Source organism: Protopterus annectens, chromosome 9.part0 (assembly GCF_019279795.1).
Source record: "Protopterus annectens isolate FY-2018-M chromosome 9.part0, PAN1.0, whole genome shotgun sequence".
NCBI classification, from domain to species: domain Eukaryota; kingdom Metazoa; phylum Chordata; order Ceratodontiformes; family Protopteridae; genus Protopterus; species Protopterus annectens.
In genome coordinates this window covers 584,732,322-584,748,061 of record NC_056743.1, presented here as the reverse complement: position 1 = coordinate 584,748,061, position 15,740 = coordinate 584,732,322, and the positions used below count along the sequence as shown (strand labels likewise).

Here is a 15,740-nt window from a genome sequence, read left to right as displayed (position 1 = left end):
CCTGTTTCTTCAGGTATTTCTTAGTACTGTCCCCTCCACTAGTCTTACCTCACATGATTAAAGAATCTGGATGATGCTAGTTGAAATCAACTGTTTTTTTTATCCATCTTGTGTCAAAACTGATGCTTGTTTTAATGAAAAGTATTTATAATATCCCCTTAAGGTAATAATTTGTAGATGCATTTCTTATACCTGCAGAGTGACATCCAGGAATTAGGAATGCTGGCATAGCCTTGCCTTCAGTGTTGTGTTATATAAAATCAAATATCCACCTGTCAAAATTCTAATATAATGAAGCAATATAAATATATTGGCATTCATAGGTAAACATGTTGGAATGGCCATCAGAAATTAACAAACTGCTGCTAAACTCAGTAATAAAGGCATCAGCAGAGTGCTTAAACTAAATGATGTTGTATTAACTGCTTACTTGCACTATTATAATGCATTATTATATACCAGATCCCCTTACCTGAATGTTTTCTTTAATTTGTGATGGAGTGACACTTTTTGGAACTGCTGCAACACCTCTCTGGACATGGTAACGGAGGAGCACCTGAAAGACACAAATGTCAGCAGCATGAAAAACATGTTAACAGCAGAACATTTACCAGATATGCACAGCTGAATTCTGTACTGTAAATAGTGGAATACAGTAAAAACGTCATTACTTCATCACAAAGTATAAATGCTTTTTTTAATTTATTTGCATCTGCACAATTAGTGCTTTATTTTGTCTGTATTAGGTTGTATTGAAATTTCAATTAGACATCAGCAGGGGCCAGCTACTAATTTTCTTATTTGCATTAATACCTAATCCTGTTCAGTGACAGAAAGGAGTGCAAAACTCTGGAAAATGTCAGAGTCAAACGCATTAGGTAATTAATAAACTAGTGAAATTGCTCTGAAGTTAAGATGTGCACAACAGAACTCTGTTCATTCATAGGTAAGAGTTCTACCATTGAGGAGAACAGCTGAATTTCTCAGTAGCACTTTCTGCTTAAATGAATTGCTCAGAATCATACAAAAGGTGAAAGGAGACTGAGTGAATCAAACCTTGGACCATAGGAAGTAGCTCATTAGCAGTGCATAACCTTAATCTTCTGCACAAACTGTCAGACTCTTAATCCCCTGTACTAACCATGAGACAAAGACTACGATTTTTCTATATGTGCCATGTGATCTTTTACATGCATTCATGCAGCTGGAGGCTCATTTTAAGATCTCATGCAAAGGATGGCACCTCAAGGGAGCAGCCACCCCCCCCCCCGTACTACACAGCTGTCGGAATAGAACCCACAGTCGTCTGATTTTCCAGCAGGAAAGGTAAGTGTGCTACCTGTTAAGTGACTGACACTGTAATTATCTGCTGAGATTGCAATTTTTAACAGCAGTGAGGTCAGGTTATGACAGCTGATCTTAATATCGAGCTCCCCACATAGTGGTAAGAGTCAAGTCTATGCTACAGTTTATTTATTTATTTAACATTTGTTTTACCAGGATAAAATCTGACTGGACAGTAGGTGTCCGTTTTCAGCAGAGTCCTGGGGAGAAAAGCTCAGAGCAGTTTAATACAAATGGTAATATGTTAACATGCGAGGTAAAAAGACAGACTATTCAAACAAACAACATATTACAGTCAGAAGATCACAGAATTTACAATGATAGTACAATAATTGAAGCCCAACATGCTAAGAAGAAATGTCTATATTTACAGTACTTACAGTTAAAAAGCATGAGCAGAACTCCTGACATGGTTAGGAGATTCCAAGTCTAGCAGTAGAAGTAATATCTGAACATGAGGCATTTGAAAGTAGGTATATATTGCAAGATTTACAAAAAAGTACAGACCGTCTAGGTGGCAGTATCATGTAAGAATTGGGGGTTTCAGAGATTGGTCGTCCTGTAGACTGGAGGGATTTAACGGGGTGTCTTTGCAATAGCAAAGAGGGTTAGCATAGAGGTGGGTTTTCAGGTTTTAAATTTGGTTGCATGAGTTTTTATCCTGAGGTCAGGTGGGAGAGTGAATGGTCCATGCTCTAGCAACATCATAGGAGAATAGAGCTTCTCCAGAGCTGTTCTTCTATGGATTGACCTCGATCAAGGATTTGTTTTTTGATCGTAGTTCCCTACTGGAGTTGTGGAAGTTTAGCAACACAATAACAATCCAACGGAGATGGTGAAATAAAATCGAAAATTTAATATGATACAATGGTAAGCACTTTCGGCTGCAACTCCAGCCTTCATCAGACAAATGAATATACAAGCAAAAGTCTTATATATAACTATTTCTCCTCCTAACCAATTATCCAATTACTACAGATAATTAGTACTTAAAAGGGCATAAACTTTATAAATTATGAATTATAAAACATTTCATACATACATATATAACATATACCTACCTATCTATTATTAGGTTTTAACTTTAAAATACTTTTGATAGATATAAAATCATTAAGACCTGGAAATTGTGTGGCATTAAGATAAACTTGCCACCAATATTCCTTTGACTCCAATATAACTTTCCAAGGTCCTTTTCTAGGAGATGGAATAATTTGCTCCAATACTATAAATTGAAATTTATGTGTGGGATGATGTACTAGATGTCTATACAATGCATTATTACATGAATGCTTATTAATATCGTATACATGTTCATATATACGCTGTTTCAATTTCCTTTCAGTTTTGCCTATATAATAGGCCAAACAATGTACACATAATGCAGCATAGACCACTCCAGATGTATTGCAATTATATTTCCCTTTTAACTTTATATGTATTCCACCAATTAATACTTGTTCAGCTTCCAATATATAAGAGCAATAACCACACATATTACATTTTCTCATTTTTCCCTGTTATAGTAGACATAGTATTAGAACAAACATTACACAAATCTTTGAGATTCCGATCTCTTTTATAAATAATGGACTGTTGTGTACCTAAAATCTTTGTTAAGTTAATGTCCCCGTTTATAAAAATCCAATTCTTATAAATTAAACTTTTATATCTATAACGTTTATGCCCTTTTAAGTACTAATTCTGTAGTAATTGGATAATTGGTTAGGAGGAGAAATAGTTATATATAAGACTTCTGCTTGTATATTCATTTGTCTGATGTAGGCTGGAGTTGCAGCCGAATGCGCTTACCATTGTATCATATTAAATTTTCGATTTTATTTCACCGTCTCCGTTGGATTGTTATTGTGCTGCTGAATTTTTCATTGGTTTGTGTTCTTGTGGATTTCAGTTGTGGAAGTTTACTATGCCAGCCAGGGCAGAGGTTCTCTCTGGTTGGTATAGGATTTGATGTATAATGATGAGTTGGTGGCAACACAGTAGGTTTGGGAATTCTAGCCAGTGCAGCTTGAGTAGGGATCGACAGTGGTGGGAACGTGATTTAGTATTGGCAGCAAACCTGGCTATTTTATTGTAGCAAGTGGAGAGTTTGTTCAGGTCAGATTTATTGCTTTTGGTTAGAACTGGGGAAGCATAGAGCAATGCTGATAGGATATGACTTCTGGCTATGGTAGTCCTAGACTTGGGGGTAAGGAACTGTTTGCTATGATACAGACATCCTAGCTTTTTATGGATTTTAAAGATGGTTTGGGATGTGTGTTTTGTGTATTTAAGCTGTTGGCCAATAGTGACACCTAGTAGTTCACCTACTGGGGTGATGAGGGTATTATTGGCTGAGAGGATGGTGAAGGTGGGATCGCAGTGTTTAGTTGGGTGGAATAAACTGTATTTTTTTGGGGTTTAGCATAAGTTGGTGGTTGTTCAGCCAGTTCTCTATCTCAGTGAAGGATTCTTGGGCTTTACTTTGTAATAGATGGATGTTGGATGCTAAGCATATTAGGGTTGTATCATCTGCATACTGAACAATATCAGCTTTGGTAGTTGCTAGGCTGAGATTGTTTGTAAATATATTAAAGAGAAGGGGGCCTAGGACTGAGCCTTGGGGGACACCGCATGTGACGGGGAGTGAGGGGGATAGGGTGTTGGCCCACTTGATAGATTGTGAATGGTTGCTTAGGTAATTGTTAAACCATTGCAGGGAGGGGTTATCGAGGTTGAGCTTGGAGAGGCAGGTAAGGAGTTTGTTATGGGAAACTGTGTTGAATGCCTTGGATAGGTCTAGGAAGGTGACGGAAACCAGTTTCACTTGATTCCTGTGTGAGGATACCCCTAGTTACCACCCCTAGAAACAAACAAACAAAAAAAGACAGAACATACAGGGCATGTTGCCCCTACATGTTTGTTTACAGCCTAGCCAACACAGCAGCCTGCAGAAGGAAACAGTTAGTACTAAGACTTACAGAATTCACAGAAAATGGTACAAAACATGTTTGTAAAATATTCCTAAACCTTTTTTAATGCAGACTCCCCAAACCCTTCCAATACTCTCTTAATAGTGGAGGAGAGTCCTAATCTACATGTAGCAATAGTTAGTCCATAACTTGAAGAGTAGTGCTTTTTAATGTATTCTACAATAAATGAAAGTCTAAATGTCATGAAAGCTGTCAAAACATATTGACTGTATCTGGTTTGCTGATTTGTATACTGATGTTTTTACCTTATTGCACCCATTTTATTGAAGTATTATTTAGAAAAAGACTTCTCCTTAGAGTTTTAAATATTCTTATTTGGGACAAAAAGCAAACTTCTGTATGTGGTCTAGACATCTTGACTGGAAACTCGTTTTCTTTTTTAATGGAAGGAAAACCTGTTGAAAGTTCTTGAGAGAGCTGCCAGAATATATTGCTTTGAAAAATTATCTGTTTTTCTTTAAATCATCTACCCTGTTCCTGTTGCATTATTATGACTGGTGTCTGTTGGAGTTGTCTTCTCCTTATGTTAACTTAAATTCAAAAGTCCTTTTCACTTCCCTGCTCCCATGGCTTATAAGGATGAAACCCTGACTGCAGCCACAAGACTCATGTTCTGTTAGAGGTTTGGGCACAGGAGGGAGCAAGGTGAGGAGGATGACTCATGTTCTGTTACAGGTGTGGGCAAAGGAGGGAGCAAGGTGGGGAGGATGACTCATGTTCTGTTACAGGTGTGGGCATAGGAGGGAGAAAGGTGGGGAGGATGACTCGTTCTGTTAGAGGTTTGAGCATGGGAGGGAGTAGGGTGGGGAGGATGACTCTTGTTCTGTTAGAGGTTTAGGCATGGGAGGGAGAGGTGAGAGGATAACTCTTGTTCTGTTAGAGGTTTGAGCACGGGAGGGAGCGAGGTGGGGAGGATGACTCTTGTTCTGTTAGAGGAATGAGCAAGGGGGAGGGAGTTTGTTGGGGAGGATGAGAATGAGTGGCTGTTGGTTTGCCCATATGGGGAAGAAGGTAGGTGGTTCTGGCTCACAACTTGGGTGAAAGCCAGTGAGATCACAGGGTTTAGTACCTGCAGAGCCTGGGCTACCAGGAGGGTGGAGATCAGCATGTTGATAGAGGTATGCATGTTCCCTAAGGTTGGCAGTACTAGGTAGAGCTGCAGAGAGCACCATGTGGATTAGGATCTGCAAGGGAGGGAGAGGTGGAGTCCACCAGCTTTGGAAGTCTCACCTGCTCCATGCCACCAAACTCTTGCCTCTTAGAAGAATGAATGGGCTGATAAGACACTCCAGCTGGCAATGAATGGACCATAAAAAATTGTCCCTGTACACAACCTTGTTGGACACCACTGTTAACCTCATCTGGACAAACAGGTAATCCCACTCCAAACATACACACTCTACCTTTTGTCCTGTTGCTTACGGAGTATTTCATGAAATTACTTACAAATGGATTGAAGATTTTTTAACTGTCAACTGTTCCCACATCAGGAATACTTAAATCCCTTACCAAGGTCAAGATGAGCATCATGTACTGTCTGTCTCTAACCAGATGTTAGTATTACCTCTTTGAAGAATGACATGATCTTCCATTTACAAACATGCAGTATTGCATACCTAACAGATGCAGATTCCCTGTCATTTTGGACAAGCTCCATTTGACATACATCATGACATTTCATTGAATACCAGTCAAACTGATGGGTCTGATGTAAACTGCCCCCCTCTGTAAATATTACCATGACCTTTTGCTGAAGCTCAAGAAAGTGTCCATATGCTAATATTTTGTTGAGCCCAATGGACTGTAGTTTAGATAAGGTTTCCTAATTATGTATAGGAAATCACCAGGTATGTCATATGATCTCCCTGGAACTTCAGTTTATTATTTTACTCATGGCAGCATTTGTCATATCTGTAGTTATATAAGGATACTCGTGTCTTTATTAGTACACTGACTTAAGTTTTTGCTTACTATGAAATTTTGCATAAAAATCTTTATGAGGGTACATTCTCTATTTCCTTTGACTAGGTGAATACATTGTCATTTGTTGCTAACATATTACACACAATTTTTCCTTCCATTTTTCTGATGTAATTAAAGAATACATTGGATAAACCGGTGTTGTGTCCAGAGGGAGGTTGAAAGATTTGCAATCATTGGCTGCAGAATAGGCACCGGTATCCCTGTGAGCCTGTAAAGGATAACGTGGATTGCTGGGAAATAGCTAAATTCTAGCTTTCAATCTCTGTGTCTCTGGTGGCATACAGGGATAAAATCCTAAATGTGGCCCAGCCAATAGCAGCTCAGATGACTGACAGAGTGGCAAAGAAGGGATGGCCGTGCCTGTCCAAGAAGGGGAGAGTGCTTGTTGATATGCTTCTCTAAGGGAAGACATGGTTCAAAGACAGGAGTTGCCCTCGGACATAATCAACAAGCGTGGGAGATGGGGAAAGGGATTGGGTAAGTCATTCATAAAAAATCCCACCTAGATCACAGATGAGCCATGTCCACTCGGCAACCTAAAGATCCACAACCAGCCCCAGCAAAAGTGTAATAAGTCCGGGGAGGTGCTGGAGTGTAGCTAGTAGACCAGCATGGACATTGGGTACTGGGGGATGGGCCAGTAGAGATGTGGTCTGAGAAGACCAAAAAAAAAAAAAAAAAAAGATAATTTCATAATTAGATGCGAAAGATTTAATAAAAGTTTCTGTATTTTATTTACTCTAGACCTGTCTTTATGACTGGGGTATTTTTGAAAGCTGAATGGTTCTTTTTGTTTTATATTTTATTTATTTTGTGAGTACATCAAGGGTTTTTTTTTTCATCTTCCCTGTATATTTGTCTGTTGTGAATTCACAAACATAGTTGACATACTCTTAAACTTGCTGATAGTGTCAGTGTCCTCAGCAAATATATTTGGATCATTTGATAACAATATTCTTTTAACTTATTCTGTTAATGTTTAGGCACATTTACTCAATTTTGTGTAGTCTACCCAGCCATTATTTTGGTATATAAAAGCATGCATATCCACAAATGATAGGATTACCTGAGGTATAACAAGTAATTTGTTTGTGTCAAGTTTCAAGCGTTCATACTCTTTTAGGCAATGAAAGCTTTGTTATCACCTGTCTGAAGTGATAATGTTTTACTAACATTAGACAATGTGGGGGGAGATCTAGATAATAAATCTTTACCAATAGGGGCAGTATCTGGATTAAGGGGAAAACATTTAGGGCACAATCTTACACAGAACCTGAGTATGTGGGAAGGGGGGAATACAGGCTTCTTTCTCTTTTTTTTTTGGTGACTGGAGTCCCTGAGGTATATAGTCTGACAGTTGTTGAAGCTTGTATTGCCTTCTGCAAGAAAGTGCTCATATTTGTGAAGTTGTCCAGGGAATTAATATTTGATGCCTGGATGTTAAAACATGAGATTTCTGGGCAGACCTCTGCTCCTTTTACATTACAGTCTCTGTTAAAATAGGTTTATGCCCTACATATTTCTCATCCCAGATAAATGAATAACTGAAGGGGTGGCAGAAATTAGGGGTGTCTCCAGATCTACAATCAGCAAAAGGACTAGATCAAAGTCCTGAAGCAAGTGTGTGAGAATGGATAACTAAAGGGTGAAAGTTTTTTTTCTTTCTTTCTTTTTTCAATTTGGAATGGGCCACCACTGGTTTACACTGTAGAAACTCATTATGGTAATTGTGAGGACCGTGCCCTGGCCCAGCAATCAAACAGCCTCAATCCTCACTACTAACACCAGGAAGGTCATCTCACAGAAGAGGAAAGGATAACAAATACACAGAGCAAAGTACGATTTCCCTTAAGTGCACACAGAGATCACAGTCAGTCTGGGGCTGGTTGCTCTCCAGGTCCCCAGTAAGACTCCCCACTGGCACAGCTGTAGGGTCCAGATCTCAGCCTAGCTGGCAAGCTAACCTTCAGTACCCTCTCTGTCCAACCAGTGCTTCGTGTCCCTGCCCAGGTAGCTGACACACACACTTTGAGATAAGTATTTATACAACTTCACAAACACTCCTGGGAAAGGCTGACACAGATTCTCTAGCTGTGCCCCTTTACCCAGACTATACGGTAGTAATTACTGCCACCACCAGCTTAATAATTATCAGCTACCCAAAGGCCCTTAAAAGGGTGTCCAATTATTACTGTGCAATATTATTATCCAATTGGTAATGTGACTATTCAGTCCAAGGCTCATTACAATAAACTCTATAAATATGCAATGTACTCTAGAGTCTATTATCTCTACACAAACCAGCCACAGGTAAAGGTTTTAAAATATTTAATAATAAATAATTAAAAACACAAGACCATACTACTACACCACAGAGATATCTAAGAGTTCAGAGATCACACAGAAACTTAAAATAATACAGTAGGACAGGTCTGATGTCAAAGAAAAACACAATCTAACTTTCTAATCTTTAGCTACTCTTAAGAGAAAACACAATGCTACAATCCTACTTACAGACATATAGAACATAAGCAGTGCTGGGTTTGATGGTCCAAGACAAAAATGCTTACAGTCTCTCTCTCAACAATAGTTTTTAAACTCACTAACAAACAGCTCTGCTAAGGACCTCCCAGATTACATCATTTTGACACTTAGGTTTACCCAGTATACACATTACATCATTCTGACACTTAGTCTGGAGTTCACAGGCCACAAACTGCATTATTTAGCAATCTTACCCAGTATACACATTACATCATTCTGACACTTAGTCTGGAGTTCACAGGCCACAAACTGCATTATTTAGCAATCTAACACCTGCTCAGGAAACTACAACAATAAAAGACATTTCACATGTATCTTCTTACAATTATTCCTTAAGTTAAGACAATAGAAAGAATGTGTTCAGCCAGCCGCTTCGGCACCACTTTTTAGATAATTGTAACTTCAAAGAACATTTGAAATGCTTGGCTTGGTTTTCCTTACAGCAGATGGCGATGTTGCAACAATCTTGAAGTTCACATTTTACAGTGTTTTCTTTCATTTAAGAACACAAGCCAGTATTTTACATTTATATATACAAATGATAGAATTATGTATCAAATTCTATTTGACTAGGCTGGCAGCCTTCACCCAACTTCCCCGTAATGATACAAATTGTCCCAACATTGCTTCCACTCTTGGCATATCCATTTCATAGAGGAGGTGATTTAAAAACAGGGACCATTGTGTAGACTTCCACCTGTAGAGGAGTGAACACCAGAAGCCAGAGGAAGATGAGAAGGACTCTAAGTCTTGAAAATGGACCTGCGGCTTGCAGTCCCCACTATCTGTCCCTCCACAGTACTGGGTGAAAAGTAGCACATTGACATTGCCTATGCTTTTCCTTCCCAAAATCATCTCTTTACAAATGTGTAGTTTTGCTGTGCTTGGCTCCCAAAAAGATTAAGACAAAAAACATTTATTGTCTAAATACAAAAAATGTCTGTAGATTCCTAGTTCAACGATTTTTTGTTAAACTTTGCACAAAATTCACAATCCATTCTCTTTTCTCCTGAATGAAACACTGAAGGTAGAAGCATAAGAGAGGAATCGAATGTCCACAAGGGCATCTGCTCATTTCCTCTTGGGACTTTATTAGAAGTACTGAACCATGCAATATTTTTTGTAAAAATACAAAGCAAGTTTGTATTTAGCACTGTTAAAGATTGAGGTTTGATGAATATGAAACAAAGGAGAGCAACTGTTCACTTCAAGTTGTAAATAAAAAGGATGCAGTGCATTTTCCTCTTTTACAGTTAGGCTGCCTCATGCAGGAAGTGAAATGCTGAAAAACGATCTGAATAAGAGTGGGGAATGAGGCTATTGTCTGCTTATGGCTGTATTCCACTAGTATACATTTTCTTCAACAATTATCCTTATGAGCTTAGAACATTTGTTTCTGCATGAGGCTTTGAAAACAACTAGCACTCTAATCTGTTCTGATCATAATACCTAAAGTTGATATTAGGAGTACTGTCAATACATTTTCAAATAGTAATTCAATTGAATGGCAATCTGGCATTGCACTATAAGATATGAACGTAAAAACAGAAATTGGTCTCACTTATGAAGTATAGCAAGTTTCTTTTACATCTTTGAAGTGATAAATTTAGTAACTTCACAGAATAAAGAGACCCTGCTACTTCTCAATTTACAGAATAAAGGAAATCACTAACCTCTTTACTGACCACTTTCAATAATGCTGTGTTCCTGTAACTGTTGTGAGCCACTTCTGTTACACAGTGCTGCATCTCCAAAATGGTCTGATAGAGTGAAATTTTTAGGGAGTTATACTGGGTTGCTTCACTCTGTAATGTCTTTAGATTGTGCTTCTAGCTTTAGATGCAAAGGAAGAACTGCTATTTGAATTTTAATGAAAACAATCTTTAGTGTCACTTTTTTATGCAAAAACATGAGTGAAAAGTCTACATTTTAGACAGAAATATAACAAGATTCAAAGACATACTGCACAGTTGCATGAATGCATTCTGCAAACACTGTTTAGAATGCCACCTGTCATTGCCATGATTCATAGGTTCGTATTGTGGTACCGAAAGCCAATGTGCCATGGAACACCATTGTGTATGAATGGTGCACAGGGGTACATAGTACACAATGACATACTATGCACATTAGTTTTACTGACTGAATTATTGTATAGCATGTAACCAGTACATACTGCAGTAGGGAACAGCAGCTCAGTAAAGCATAACAAACAATACATCACAGTGTAGCTGTGTTGCACTGTTACGTCACACAGTGATTGCTAAACATATTTTATTCATTAGGCATGATAGAGACAAGGTTATTATCATATTACGATAATGAGGGGATCTGGTGTTATAACAACTTCTATTGACTGGAGTTCAGGAGGCATCACTGTATTCCATTTGCTGAGCAACAGGTCAAAAGGGAAGCTGAAATGGGTCCAGTCACATGTACTACATCATCTTTAGGTACGAGGTTCTGGTCTTTTAAGTTACCCTACTGGGACCAGGTGTTGTGTTTGTGAATGGCATGTAATCCTAAGGTGGGGACATTTGCATACATAGTCCATGCACAGTGTACTATGGCTACACAGTGGGATAACAGTGAATACAATTTCATACCCCTTTGTGTATCAGTCTTTATGGATCACATAGGGGTTTGTCATGTAGTTGCATGGCATACCAGCCATATGCCACATGGTACAGTGTTCATGAACTGATACACTTCTCTTTGACAGGTCCATCACTGAGACCTTCCACAGTATGCTGTATTTCTTGTGAGGTGTCCCACTGAAAATAAAGCACCTGTATAAGGTAATTCATCACTGTAAGGCATAGTGTGGAAGATGTGAGGGGCCATTTTCCCAAGTTATTTAGTATTCTACACTCCTTAATCGAGGAGAATAAAGAATCTGAGACTAAAGAATGGGATTCCCTCTCAGAGTGGCCACAGAGACAGAATCATCTGGCTTAGGAATCTCCTCCCACATAGCACAGTATGGTGAAAGTCCAGAAATCCTGTTCAATTTTCCCAGGTGTGGGGGTACAGATTCAGATTATCCAAAGCAGTACTGACTACATCTCTTGTAAAATCAACTCCAGGAGAGACCACCAAGAAGATGCTTGATGATATAAGGGACAGCCTGAAGCCTTTTCTTTGAAAATAGCTCCTGAGTATACCAGTTTCCTTTCACCATCATCTGTAAGACTTCATTTTACTTAGGGTTCCCAAGAGGAAAAGGGATAGAATGAAGATTACCATCATTATCTTCCCTGGGGGGATCAACACAATGAGACTTTCTGGTTCGTTTTCTTGTAATGTGCAATGATTCATCTGTATCAGATGTGGTAAACAGGTGCTTATAAGCTAACTTACCTGCTGCCTGAAGTCCCTGGTTTGTCTGCAGAATAGTCAGGGATATAGTTTCCTGGGAAGCCTGTGTTGAGAGGAAGGTGGTGCACCAGAGACTGATTAACTAAGGCTGGTCCATTCAGTGATGGATGAAATGAAGCCATATCAGATACTTGGCTAACTGGGAGCTGAGCCTGTGCCAGGGGAGTCAGTGTTGCTGTCATAAGACTGGTATGTATGAGAAGGGCAACAGTGGGCCCTCTAATGGCACAGAATCAACAGTAGCTGTAGGGAAAGGGAGGAGGTGGCACTAGAGGTACTGGTGGCTGACCAGGCTAACACAAGAAGGCCATCTTAGAAAATGTGAGCTCAACAGATGGAATTCTGGCACCAAAAGTGAATGACCAACTGAATCACTATCAGCTCCATCATCATGCTTCTCAAAAGGATGAAGGACAGGGACTGCTTCTCTGTGACAAAGCTCCATAATATCCTTAAGTAACTCTGCATAAATCAATGGCTGGAAGAGCAGGAGACCTCTGGTCTGGAGGGAGAGAAAAACATTCCACAAGCTAAGGTGTCCACAGATGATAAAGATAAATCAGGTCCAGTCATAGAAGACACAGCCACCTTCTAAGGATGAGAAGAAGCAGGGGTAGAATCCTACATACTAGTGAACTGGACACTAGTACTTGTAGAAGAAGGCATAGTTCTGATTCTAATAAATGTATTTTCTTTAGCTTTATTGGCTGAGAGTTTTAATAGGCTTAGCCAACCTGACAAAGAAGGGCTTCTTACAAGATTGAACAGACTTTGAGAAGCAAGGCTTTACTGAAAAAGAAGAAGAAGCAAATGGAATAGAGGAAGAAGAAAAAAAAACAAAATACTGCAAACTTCTGCACAAAAACTAACCAGTAAGAACAAAAAGTGCAGATAGGAAATTCCGGTGGAATCGTACCAGTTTTATTGCAAGTCCAAAAGCACGAAGACACACAATATCACAGCAACATGAACGCCAATTAATATCCACAAGCGTTTTCGTCTTGTATTAAAGACTTCATCAGATGAATGACAAATCCATTAGTGACCTGTTATATATGGTTCCATTAATTAAATAATCAATTGATCAAATAAAATTAATTAAAAACACTTAAAACCAAATTCTTATTAATTGTTATTATAAAACCATTCATTATATATATCAATTGTAAATTATAAATTACGCTAAAAAATTCATTGCAGATTATATATAAGTACCCTATTATCATTTTAAAAAATAATTTAATATGTTAAAAAATAAATAATAGGAAATAAATAAATAAAAATGAATTTAATTCTGCATCTAATACCATTGTCTCCCAATTGATTACTGCCATCTCCTGGCGAATCTAGGTAGTGCCTGTTTCATCTTTATAATTTGGCAGACCTTAATTTTAATAAGGGTTTGATGGAAATAAATTCATTTAAACCAGGGGGGTGGTCTGCTTGTAGGGATACCTGCCACCATAATTCCCTAAATTCTATCGTGTCCTCCCAAGGACCACCTCTAATATTGGCTTTAACTTGTTCCAAAACCATGAATACAAAAGCAGCTTCTGGGCAATTTTTAAAGTGCTCAAAAAGTGCATTAGTTTCTTTGTTGACTGAAATTTCATATATATGCTCGTATATCCTTCTCTTGAGCATTCTTTCAGTTTTTCCAATATAAAAGGAACCATATTTTTTACACACTGCTAAATAAATTATTCCTCTGGAATCACAATTATAATAATCAGTACTATAAACCCATCTTCTTCTACTTTCCAAATAGTATTTATCTATATTAAGAATATAGGGGCATTGTTTGCAGTAATCAATTGTGAGACAATGGTATTAGATGCAGAATGAAATTCATTTTTATTTATTTATTTCCTATTATATATTTTTTAACATATTAAATGAATTTTTAAAATGGTAATAGGGTACTTATATATAATCTGCAATTATTTTTTTAGCGTAATTTATAATTTACAATTGATATATATAATGAATGGTTTTATAATAATTAATGAGAATTTGGTTTTAAGTGTTTTTAATTAATTTTATTTGATCAATTGATTATTTCATTAACGGAACTATATATAACAGGTCACTAATGGATTTGTCATTCATCTGATGAACTCTTTAATACAAGACGAAAACGTTTGTGGATATTAATTGGCGTTCATGTTGCTGTGATATTGTGTGTCTTCGTGCTTTTGGACTTGTAATAAAACTGTTACGATTCCACCGGAATTTCCTATCTGCACTTTTTGTTCTTAATACAGGAAGAAGACTTTCTCTGCCTGCCTAGAGCAACCGAAGAACCTACTTTCAAAGGATGAGACTTTTCCTGAACCCGACATTCTAGCAAGAAGAAGGTACAAAGCTGCTTTTCATTCTCCTTAAGCTCAACTCATTAAATATGGCACAAATATTGCAGGGTTCAGATATGTTGTGGGCCTAAACAGTAAACACATTTGTCATGACTGTCAGCATAAGTGATGTTTGGCACATTTATACAATTTAGTGCATACATGTATAAAAAAAGAGACAAAGTTCTGAAACCTGATAAAGAATACCTTAATGGTAGGAGAGAAAGCCAAATATATATTTATATATTTATAAAATACACGCACTCCAAATATCTAAAGTTAAACAACCAAGCAAAATGACGAATGAGATCACCACCCTATACTCACAGACTAGTAGAAAACAGGATACTCTTAAGCATTTCTCTGAAAGTAGCCTGAAATTTTTGTAATCCAATTGAATGTGTTTAGTATCAAGAAGAAACTGGAGATGGAGAGGACTGCAAGGTGTTATGGGTAAGAGGAGGTTCAAGAGTAACCATGGAATGTTTTATCCACCAAACAGAGCATACTTAGAGTGCCTGAATCGTGAAAGTTAATGAAGGCTGAATTTCCTTACTAAATTCAGAATATTCGGAAACTTGACAAACTGTCACACTGAAATTCTTGTGCAGGCTTCTGGTGGCAATATCTCACTGTTGTTTGACAGTTCCTAAGTACTTTGACATACTTTCTGTTCCACATCTGTAGAAGTCCAGCACCTCAACATTTAAACTTTGGAGTATGGACTTTTATAGATGCCTAAGTAATCACTTTGCATTTCCTTTAAAGGTGCTTGTTCAGATGAATGTACAGTTGCCACCCCTCCGTTTTTTTTCCGGACTACCCGGAAATCAAACTGATTCTCTGGTAGTCCGGAAAACACTGTACAAACTCTAGTATTCCGTTTCAAAAAAGGAAACAGACTATCGGAGTTTGTAAATCGGCTGATTTACTATGCTTTTTTTACAGAAAAGCATAGTAAATCAGCCGAAAGCAGGAACGGAAAAAGAGGGCGTTTCCCTACAGATGATGTAATCGTGATGTCACAAAATGGGCAGAATATGGTAGGGAGAGGGGGGGTGGGTTGGGCGATGTTACTGGTGATGTGAGGGGTGTGGCTTTACTCCAGTTTTAGCCACAACGAAGGGTGGCAATCCTAGATGCAGGA

General features: G+C 38.1%; 1 protein-coding gene across 1 annotated transcript in view; it reads right to left on the bottom strand.

Moving 5' to 3' along the window:
- The window catches only part of LOC122811345 (aldo-keto reductase family 1 member B1-like), a 154,011-nt gene that overhangs the window by 32,700 nt on the left and 105,571 nt on the right, over positions 1-15,740 (bottom strand). Inside the window, exon 8 of the mRNA XM_044083124.1 lies at positions 473-556. Coding sequence (XP_043939059.1) covers positions 473-556 — 84 coding nt within the window. The remainder of the gene's footprint in view (positions 1-472; positions 557-15,740) is intronic.